The sequence below is a fragment of the Electrophorus electricus genome, chromosome 7, assembly GCF_041902795.1.
Source record: "Electrophorus electricus isolate QZ-2024a chromosome 7, ASM4190279v1, whole genome shotgun sequence".
In the NCBI taxonomy this organism is placed as follows: Eukaryota; Metazoa; Chordata; class Actinopteri; order Gymnotiformes; family Gymnotidae; genus Electrophorus; species Electrophorus electricus.
In genome coordinates, this window is record NC_137503.1 from 24728856 (window position 1) to 24739585 (window position 10730).

Consider the following 10730-nt stretch of genomic DNA (forward strand, 5'->3'; position numbering starts at 1 on the left):
CACCATCTGGATTTAACTAAGCAAATAGGTAAGAGCCTCCCATTGGATAATTGCTGCATGGGTGATTATGTTTCAGATGGCAACAAGTTAATTAACCCTAACTGATGCAGTGAGTAGCTTCTCATTTGTTAAACAACCATGTTGACCATCCTGTGGTCATGGAAAAGATGTTGCTCTGTTTCAGAAGGGTCAAATTATTGGCATGCATCAAGCAGAGAAAACATCTAAGGAGATTGCTGAAACTACTAAAATCTGGTTAAGAACTGTCCAACAGTGGAAGGACAGTGGGGAAACATCATCTTCGAGGAAGGAATGTGGTCGGAAAAAAATCTTGAGTGATCGTGATCAGCGATCACTTAAATGTGTGGTGAAATCAAGTCATAGAAAAACAAAAGTAGAATGCAGGGATATGTTTAATAGTGAAAGTAAGAGCATTTCCACATGCACAATGTGAAGGGAACTCAAGGGATTGGAACTAAACAGCTGTGTAGTCTTAAGAAAACCACTTGTCAGTGAGGCTAACCGGCAAAAACGGTTTCAATTTGCTAGGGAGCATAAAGATTGGACTCTGGAGCAATGGAAGAAGGTCATGTGGTCTGATGAGTCCAAATTTACCCTGTTCGAGAGTGATGGGTGCATCAGGGTAAGAAGAGAGGCGGCTGAAGTGATGCGCTCATCATGTCTAGTGCCTACCGTACAAGCCTGTGGGGGCAGTGCTATGATCTGGGGTTGCTGCAGTTGGTCAGGTCTAGGTTCAGCAATATTATGTGCCCAAAGAATGAGGTCATCTGACTACCTGAATATACTGAACAACCATGTTATTTCATTAATGGATTTTTTTTCTTCCCTGATGGCACAGGCATAATCCAACATTTTCACACATGGATTGGCCACCAAAGTCCAGATCTGAACCCCATTGAGAGTCTTTGGGATGTGCTGGAGTAGACTTTGCGCAGTGGTCCAAATCTCCCATAATCAATACAAGATCGGCGCGGGGGGGGAAATTAATGCAACTCTGGACAGAAGTAAATGTTGTGACATTGCAGAAGCTTGTGGCAACGATGCCACAGCGAATGCGTACCGTAATCAAAGCTAAAGGTGGTCCAACGAAATATTAGTGTGACTTTTTTTTTTTTTTTTTTTCTTTTTTTTTTTGGCCAGGCAGTGTATAAAAAAAACTTCCCAAGCAGGCAGAGTTCCTGTTATGATAAACCCCCACCTAGTGGACACTGGTAGACTGCTCTTAACAAAAGCGTTACCCTCGGCCAGTGGGTACTCTTCAGACAGTGGTTTGAAATTTGCCTATATTGACGAATATCAATGTATTGCAAATGCTGTTTGAAATGCAGAAAAAGTACACAAAATTAAAGTGTACAAAGAATTCTACCTCTCTTTTTTTATTGTAAAACTTGTAAATGCCAGAACCTATATCTTAAATTTCTCTTTTGTGTACGAAAAAGGACAAATCTGCAAATTTCAAGAACAAATTTTCATTGAAGGACACGAATTTGTGACACACTGCACGTCAATGTTTCGAAACTCTTTATATGAAATTTGTCGCGTTGGGGTTGCCGTAGCTCCGCAAGGCTAGTCCAACCGGCAATTTTGAAAGACGCATTTTTAAAAAGGTTGCGTGAGCGGTGGTAGAACATAGGTTTGTAGCTAGCTAACAGCTAAGATAGGTAGTTGTTTATTTACTCCGACTAAATTAGCTAAATTAAAAATCACAGTTTGTGTGATTGTAAAAAATTGAATCTGCTAAGTGAATATATTTATCAAATAGGTTTTTAACCTTTCTCAAATACGGGCCAACAACAACAACAACGCATTCGCCAGCAACAGCTTCCTTCGTCTTACCATCGTTTCATTTTTAGACGACCAGATGGAGAGCAGCAGAAAAATACCGGACGTTTTCAAAACTCCGTGCAAACCAGCTAAAACGAAGAGTCCAAGTAGGTTATCGTCACCTTGAGTTGAGAACTGTGAACAATATTAGCACTATTCTTTATTTTTAAAGATAGCGAGTCATCTGTGTGGCTTGGGACCAAATCTGGCCGATCGACAAAAACATTACAGTTGTATCGTGTTTTAATGGCGATCCAATCACTACCATGTCGCGGTGGTTCACGTTTCGATCCAAAACATTTTGATGTAATTCAATTCGGTGAGCTTTACCAAAAGTGCTTAACTAGTCCAGCTTGTGTTTGAAAACATAACGTGTTAGGTTATGCGTTAGATATTAAAATTGACAGGATGATTCCAAAGGTAATTTATCTTTATTTTATCCGTTTTGCTTTGAATGAACCCTAATGAAACGCCTTTTCTTTGCAGTTAGTGCCTGTGTTACTCCAGTCACTATCCCTGCCTCTCCGTTTATGAAGAAGCTCGGGTGTGGAACTGGAGTGAACGTGTATCTCATGAATAGGTACAGTACAATGTCAAGATCTGCCAGGTCTTTTTATATGAATCAATCCTATGCTCTTGTTTATTACTTAGCCAGGTTAACCATATGTAGCCTCTGACTATATAAAATTCACTTTCAGAAGTGGAAAACAGATTCATTCGCCTTGGGCCATAAAGAAAATCAACAATAAGTGTGCAAAGACGAACGTCTATGAGAAGCGACTGTCTGAAGAGGCGAAGGTTTTAAAAGATCTACAGCATCCCAACATTGTTGGTAATTATACTTTTGGCTTACTGTTGCCATTTAATTTAGGCAGTACCCAACTGTCCATGAAGTTTAAACTGTTAAAAAAATTTAAAAAGGTACAAAAAAGGTTGTGCCTTCTGAACAACAGGCTTCAGAGCCTTTACCACAGCCAAGGATGGCTCTAAATGCTTGGCTATGGAGTATGGTGGAGAGCAGTCCCTCAATGACCAGATTGAGAAGAGGAGAGCGGAGGGATTACAGGCATTCCCAGCTGTCATCATTGAGAAAGTGGCCCTTCACGTAGCCCGTGGCTTACAGGTACAGTAGTTTCATCTCCCCTCCCTGTCTTGCTTTTTGTTTTATTGGTTTCCTCCAAGTGCTCAATTTATGTTTGCATCATTCATTTAAAAATATTTGCATATTTGTCATATTTTAGCAATACATAAAACAGGAAGAAAAGTAACTGCAGCTAATAGTGAATACTATTGCTGTCTTCTCAGTACCTGCACAGCGAGAAAAGGCTTTTACATGGAGACATGAAGTCATGTAACATAGTCATTAAGGGAGACTTTGAAACCATCAAAATATGTGACATTGGCGTGTGTCTTCAGCTGGATGAGAATATGCAGGGTAAGCAAAGGGTTCTGGTTACTTGCAGTATTTTGAATCTCTTGATTATCTTCTAAGTACAGTCTGTAATCCCCCCCCCACCTCTTTAGTGACTGATCCAAAGGCTCACTACATTGGAACAGAGCCATGGAACCCCAAAGAGGCCCTGGAGGAAGGGATTATTACGGACAAAGCCGATATCTTTGCATATGGACTCACTCTATGGGAGATGATGACTTTGTCTGTTCCCCACCTGGAGATGCTGGACAGTGAGACTGATAATGGTAAAATAAACATTTCATTGTCTATAATACCCCATTTATTTGCAATTACTAAACACATGCAGGGTTCTTGACTTGAGTGTGGGCGTAAGAGTAAGGAAAATGCTAATATGTACTGGCATAGTAAAGGACCAGAAAATGAATTGATCAGTTATTAATTGGTTTCTGCATTCTATAAAATAATCTAAGATTATTGACTGATATCTGGTCTTTTCTTCCCAAGATGATTCTTTTGATGAGGATGACTTTGACGAAGATGCATATTTTGAAAGACTGGGCACCCGGCCTCCACTAGACACGTCCACACTTGGCGGTGCCTACCAGAGGATGGTGGAGCTTTTCTGTCTCTGCACAGAAGAGGATCCTACTAAAAGACCTTCAGCTGCACACATTGTTCAAGTTCTGGAGTTCAACAGCCAGCTCGATGACAAAAGCAGTGGAGCTATAGAGATAGATTAATGTTTAATTGCTGAAGCAGGAGCAGCAGTAATTGTGGACTCTTTCCCCCCCCCGTGTAGTCTGTATTTTTGTATTGTGATTTCTTTATTTGCTTTTGCTTTTTTTTGTCAACTTGTGTGTATTGTTGCATTTAAATTAACTGCTACAGTAGTAACATCATTCATTGTGCCAAACTGGACAGTAACATTTCCACTAGTTATCACAACTTGCACTATCTTGATTTGTCTGACTCAATATTTGATTAAATCTTAACCCATTAAGTTCTCTTATTTTCAATTAAGATTTCCTCTGCATTAACTTAGTCCAAAACAAACTTAAGATGAAATTCAAATAGTTTCTTAGAAAGGAATTTATTTGCTTTAGTTTGCAATACCCACTGTGACTGGATAGGAACAAGGACTCAAAGCACAAAAATATTTTAAATATATACAATGCATAAACACTGCCTTTAAAGCATTTGTTCCAGTCAGGAAAGAGTTCAGATTAAACAAACAAACACAAACAGTCATTAACATGCAAGCAGATTAAACTAAATATTAAACATTCAAAAATCAGTTAATAAATGTATGGAGTAATTACAGCCAGGGTAATTTTTACAGCAGCAGGTTTTCTTCCAACTAATTTGTAAGAAAATTAACACTTATTAAATCTTTGCCCACAAACTCAGGGGAAAGACTTGCCACATCCCTAGACTTACTTTTGTTGTAGACTGACTAGACTTAATATGCACCAAGAAAACCAACCTAAAATACTGAACATAATCATTTTTGAAAAAGTAGCAAGTTGCTGCTCTGTCTAAAAAGCATCTGAAAATGCTAACATACATTAAAATCACTTGTATGAAACTCCAAAACTTAGCCAATGAAGTTGTACACCAAAAATGTTGGTGTTCCACAATACTTTGTTGCAAACAGCTTTCCATCTGGGGTGGGGTCAGAGAAAGCGATTTCTTCTTTGGTCAGGTGGCTTCCATACATGAATGAATTCCTATATAAAAACAAAACCAGTTACAGAAGGGTGCTTTCCTGCTGATTCTTTAACTAAAACAAACAAATGTAAAGGGGGGGGGGATTTTTTCCAGGATTTTTCATTTAGGTGGAAAACAAGACAAGACCATCTTGCAAGGTCCACAACCTTGCAAAATAAACAAGCAAGCACACAGCACCTCTCTACCCATACATGGGCACTATAAACCTCTAACACTGGTTAAAGATTTTGTCCCATGTTTAAAAACACACACACACACACACACACACACTTCTCATATCAAACATACATGACAAGCTGAAGAGGGATGTTCCTAAGGACAAATAGAAGTGAAAAACCTCACACACAGGCTGTCCAAACTCAACATTAGTGAGCACACACCTCACTGTGTCTAGAAGGCGTGTAGCGATGCCCTTCCTTCTCATCAGGCTGAAGACCCAGATGCGACTCACTCCACAGATGGCCTTCTTGGGCTCAGTGGAGCAGCACCAGGCACGGTGGTGCTCCATGAAGTCTTCCTTAGTCATATCCTTTGGTTTCACAGGCTGTTCCAGAACTCTGAAAGCCTGGTCAAAAATAAAAAGTAACCAGCCTTTTAGTGACTTGGTTTAGAAACAACCAAAACTAATAAAAGATAGCTACTTAAGACACAGAACAGTAGTATTCTCCACAGGAACTGATTTCAAAATCTATGAAAATTCTCACATATTGAACTCACTTTTCATACAAAGCAGGCATCAATCCATGAAAACCCAGCATCTTACATGTAATTTATTAACTTTAAAAGACTTAGAGGAACATGCCCACCTGTCTTATGGACTCAGCCACCAGGCAGCCAACCACCATCTTGTCACTGTTGATGAACAAATAGGTTTTGGCAGCGCTGGGGCTACTGAGAGAGACCTGCTGGAAGCCCAGCTCACTATCTGCAATGTGCCTCACATCTTCAGCCTGAAACAGCATATCAATGGTCACGTACCAATGCAAAATTAACCCAACCCACAGAAAAAGTGACCTTCAATACAGAAATATGAAATAATGAGGAATGACCATGACAAACCTTTTTAATTGCATACTTAGGATCCTCAGGAAGAACAAGGATGATTTTCCCATCCCAGAATTCTGCTACAACTCTCTCCTTCTTCCAGCCCTGCATAGAGTGGAGTGATGAGGGAAAAATTCAGAAATAAAACGCATACGAAGTGGGAGCAACAGTGGGAAGGTCACCCGAACACAGTTCCTCACCACAAACTTGATGGTGTCCAAGAAGCGCTGGTGAAATTGTGTGTGCTGGAAGTTGTCGTCGGGGCTGTCTGCGCTGTACAGCATACCACAGGAGCTGCACGTAGTGGCACCGAACTGCTTCTGCCCAGCATCCTGTGCAAAAAGCGATAGCCTATCAGTCTGTACAGCAACCACAGAGGACAGAGTCGGATTCATGTACTTTACAGACTGTGTTACTCACAATAATGAGCTGATCCTCATGCTGTTTCTTCAACTCCTTCCGCCTGTGGGCACTCCTCTCTTTGGCCAAGAACGCTGGGGTGTCTCTGAGGGAAGATGGCGTGCTGCAGTGCACCAGTGAAGGAAGGCTACCTTTCTTCTGTAACCTTAAACAGTAAAAATAAATAAATACATTTGTGTAGTCGTTTCATCTTTTTTAATGCTGGACTGCTCAGGATCAGTCAAGTGTAGAGAAATTCAGTTGTCTAGTATTAGGTTCAGACCATGTCCAAAAAATGTACATTTTACCTTTTGGTCCCAAAGATGGGGTACACATCTGAATTCTCTGAAAAATACAAAAAGGAGGGGTGTGTGGAAATAAATAAAATAATTATGCATTACGTACACACAGTTATGTGCAAAATAAGTGTTTAAAACAACTGAGAAAGCTCAATCCTCATAATAACATTTATGTCCATATACAGAAAGGCACTAAGAGCACTGCACATTCAATTCCAAATGAAAACATGAATATAAATTTTTAAACTGAAAACGAAGAAAAATGAATAATGGGCTGTTCAAAATAGCAGTGTCTTCATTTTCATTTGCAAACTTAAATATTTAGAGTATAAACTGAAAGTTTATAGATTTAGCTTTTCTGTTGATCACTGAACTAATATTTAGTTGTATAACCTTTATTTCTGATAACTGCTTAACATCTGTGTGGCATAGAGTCAACTAACATCTAACATCTACGAAGATATTCCAGCCCAAGCTGACTGGACTACATTCCAGTTCTTCTGCATTCTTGGGTTTTACATCAAAAACAGCATTTTTGATGTCACTTCAAATTCTCGATTGGACTGAGGTCCGGGGATTGGGCTGGCCACTTTATAACATCAATGTTGTTGGTCCGGAACCAGGATGTTGCCTGCTTGCTGGTGTGTTTGGGGTCCTGCTTAAACACCCATTCCAAGGGCATTTCTTCTTCAGCATATGGCAACATGACCTCTTCCAGTATTTTTGGTATATTCAAACTGGTCCATGGTACCTGGTATGCGATAAATGAGTCTGACTCCAAAGTATGAGAAACCTCCCCAAACCATTACGCTTGCACCTCCATGTTTTACAGTCTTCACAGTGTACTGTGGCTTGAATTCAGTGTTTATGGGCAGCCTTTAGACACAATAGGAACAATGTTGTGCCACTTCTCTTTAGGCCAGTCAATGTGTTCTTTGGCAAAATGTAACCTTTAACATGTCTTTTTTTCAGCAATGGTACTTTACGAGGGTTTCGTGCAGATAGATTGGCTTCACGTAGGCATCTTTTGATTGTTGCAGTACTCACAGGTAACTGAGGATCTTCTTTGATTTCCCTGGAGCTGATCATTAGATGCTTCTTTGCCATTCTTGTTATTCTATGATGTATGTGGATGGTAGTATTTCTTTTCTTACCATGTGTTTCGGGTTTTGTTTGCCATTTTAAAGCATTTGAGATCATTTTAGCTGAGTAGCCGATTATTTTCTGCACTTTATGCTTTCCCATCTCCAATCAACTTCTTGTTCAGTTATTTCTCCTTCTGTACAATGTCTGGAACAACCCATTTTACTCACTGGTTAAAACCAGCAGGTACATTTGCTGCCCTCCTTCTTTAAATAAGGGCCATAATTGACATCTGTCTCTTTATAGAATGAATGACCTCACTAATTGAACTCGACACTGCTATTAATTTGAACAAGCCCCTTTCATTAAATGCGTCAAGTACACCCAATTAGCAGAGTGCATGTCATGACTCTTGATTTGGTTGGTTGCCCATTACTCGGCTACACCTAGTCATGAATTTTCCCCCCCATGTTGTATTATCTTTTCTGCCAAAATCAGTAATTAAATACATTAGTGATGTTAGACTGCTATTATTTTGCACATAACTGTGTGTGTGTGTGTATTAAATAGTTCAGCTATTTACCATTGTCTGGATAGCTGTCCTGGCTTGAGGAGCTAATTTCACTCAGGTTGCACAGTGTATTGGAAGCAGAACTTTTGGACAAGCCCTGCAGAATTATTTGAGATATTAAAACAAAACATTAATTTTGAAAAGTAACTAAAATAAATGATAAAATGTACCAAACTTACCTGGTTACCAGTACTGGAGCTACAAGATTTGACAGGAGTCACCAATTTCCTTACAATTACTCTCAATTCTTTTGCAATGCCATTGGTTTCAGAGAGAGAAGTAGGGTTTAATGGCATCTGTTCAGTGCACTCAACAGCATGATGGTCTTCAACTCGAGGTGGCAAATGAGGAATTGGTCTTGATTTGTTCTTGAAGACAGCATGTCGCACTGGAGAACGATCCTTCATCTTCACAGGTGTTTCTGTCTCTGCTTTTTGGGTGGTAGGCTTTTGCATGCTTGTAGGTTGTTTGGGTTTCGTTTTCTGTATACGTGTTTTGTACATTGAAGTGGGCTTTTTTCCAGTGCCAAAGAAGGCAGCACCCACAATGATCCTGGGCTTGCTTTTGAACTTTAAACTGCCACACATAAAAGAGGAATGCTGTTGTGTGCCAACCATCTTTAAGGAGGGATCCACTTGGGTTCTGGAAGAACTGCTCCTCTGTGTCTTGGATGAAAAGTAGCCTTTTAAGGCAGTGTTCTTGCCACTTGCATTAAGCTTACTTTTAGGCTTCTTAGATTTGATGGGCCTCTTTGCAGTAAGAGAAAGACTGGGCTGATCACTGCTGGGTTTTAATGGAAGAGATTTGGTTTCTTTCAACAGCTTTCTTTCTAGGGGTGTGAGATAAAGTTGCTTCTGTTTGTTGTAAAATGATCCTGCAACCACTGTGGCTTTGAAAGGTGAGGCTTTTTTAGGAGGAGGGGATTCCAGTGCAGAGGTCCTTGGAATCTTTTTGGGTGTACTGGGAGACAGAGATGGGGCACGGGTCTTTTCAGGTGATTTAAATGGGGACTGAAAATTCTCCTTTTGTCGAGGTGATGTTCTTCTTGTATAATTCTCCTGTCTCATCGCTTTCTTCTTAGCCGGGTTACTGGGAGGAAATGTTACACCATGATTGGAAATGTAAAATACATTAACGAATGCACAATAACGCACTACTTACTTCTACATACCTTCCACAATCAGAGGAAGAGTGCTTCCTTTTCTTTATTCTAGAATTTGACATCCTTATATGATCTGAAATGAGAGAGAAAATTAGCTACCTGGGCATGCAATATAGCTAGGTACCGCTTTACAGCCAGCTTGTTCTTGGAAAAAACTTTCTAGTTAGCTAGCCAACCAACTTCATTGATTATCTTTCGAAAAACTGGTCGAGGCGGTAACGCAAACATCTAGCTAGGTATGCTAGCTAGTTAGATAAAAGTGTGAATTACAGAGATTGGTTATTCTATGTCAAATTAACTAGCTAAAATATATAACGATTTTTAACTTCTTAGTGGTTACATCTAGCTGGACAAGTAACTAACTTAGCTAACCTAGACAGCTACGTCAGCTCAGTTAGCCATTTATTTATGTACTTTTTATTTTCCATGTACACACTGATCATTTCCTCAGTTAGGTATGGAAAAACAGATTGATTGAGATTCTATATATATATACACGAAAATAAACGGAACTGTTGAGCTATGAATAAGTTAGGTAGCGAACTACATGGCTAGGAAATTATTATTACCAGAGCGCTAACTAGCTGACTAGCACTGGTCTTGGCAGTTAGGCGCGCGAATGTTAATCAAACATTATTCAGACGTGACGACAACAAAACACAGAAATAATTCTTACTAAAAGTAAAGCACCCACCCGAATAACCCTCTGTATAATTTCGTTAGCTCTTTTTGGGCGACGAGAACTATTAAGAATCCCGGACCTGTTCCAGCTCCTCTTACTCGTGTCTTATCACTTTGTTTTGAACTGCGCGCCAAATGCAACTTTTTCAGAGGCGCCTGGGGGTCGCGGAAATGACGTTTCATTACGTCGACTGATATTTGTTCACTTCCTGCGTTACTTTGGCCAGTATGTCCGAAATTGTACCCTGAATACAACATTCGTAATACGTCTCTAACATACAAAAGTTCTCTGGAATGACAGCCATTTTGTAGTTCTCACATTCTTTGTACCCATAGTGCACCGTGAATGAACAAATGATGTTCACTGATTATGACAGAAGGTACCCTAATGCATAGTGGTGTTCTATGGCAGACGCTAGTGCTGTATTCATTAGTATTGCCAATATAGTAGAAATATTGACTGGTTCGGCACCGCAATTTTAGGTGAGCCCGAAAGTAACGGCT

General features: G+C 39.9%; 2 protein-coding genes across 2 annotated transcripts; one reads left to right on the forward strand and one right to left on the reverse strand.

The window, feature by feature from the left end:
• Positions 1-1591: 1591 nt before the first annotated feature.
• pbk (PDZ binding kinase) lies at positions 1592-4259 on the forward strand. The gene is made up of 7 exons (XM_026999417.3): positions 1592-1952; positions 2332-2425; positions 2544-2677; positions 2799-2968; positions 3151-3280; positions 3370-3543; positions 3764-4259. Exons 1-7 carry the CDS (start codon positions 1883-1885, stop codon positions 3997-3999), a joined length of 1008 nt encoding a protein of 335 aa, XP_026855218.1. The 5' UTR covers positions 1592-1882; the 3' UTR covers positions 4000-4259.
• A 94-nt stretch (positions 4260-4353) lies between these two features.
• Positions 4354-10377, reverse strand: esco2 (establishment of sister chromatid cohesion N-acetyltransferase 2). The gene is made up of 11 exons (XM_026999357.3): positions 10240-10377; positions 9555-9618; positions 8563-9472; positions 8396-8480; positions 6739-6775; positions 6452-6596; positions 6232-6363; positions 6047-6136; positions 5794-5937; positions 5368-5552; positions 4354-4986 (listed from the first exon to the last, which is right to left on the reverse strand). Exons 2-11 carry the CDS (start codon positions 9605-9607, stop codon positions 4854-4856), a joined length of 1914 nt encoding a protein of 637 aa, XP_026855158.2. The 5' UTR covers positions 9608-9618; positions 10240-10377; the 3' UTR covers positions 4354-4853.
• Between the last annotated feature and the right edge of the window lie 353 nt (positions 10378-10730).

Excerpts from the sequence above, each read along its gene's own strand:
- pbk (XM_026999417.3), top strand. The coding sequence starts at position 1,883 with ATGGAGAGCAGCAGAAAAATACCGGACGTTTTCAAAACTCCGTGCAAA. Across the intron at positions 3,281-3,369 it reads GCTGGATGAGAATATGCAGG|TGACTGATCCAAAGGCTCAC; the intron begins GTAAGCAAAGGG and ends CCACCTCTTTAG. Across the intron at positions 3,544-3,763 it reads GGACAGTGAGACTGATAATG|ATGATTCTTTTGATGAGGAT; the intron begins GTAAAATAAACA and ends TTTCTTCCCAAG.
- esco2 (XM_026999357.3), bottom strand. The coding sequence starts at position 9,607 with ATGTCAAATTCTAGAATAAAGAAAAGGAAGCACTCTTCCTCTGATTGT. Across the intron at positions 8,481-8,562 it reads GCTCCAGTACTGGTAACCAG|GGCTTGTCCAAAAGTTCTGC; the intron begins GTAAGTTTGGTA and ends ATAATTCTGCAG. Across the intron at positions 5,553-5,793 it reads TGGCTGAGTCCATAAGACAG|GCTTTCAGAGTTCTGGAACA; the intron begins GTGGGCATGTTC and ends ATTTTTGACCAG.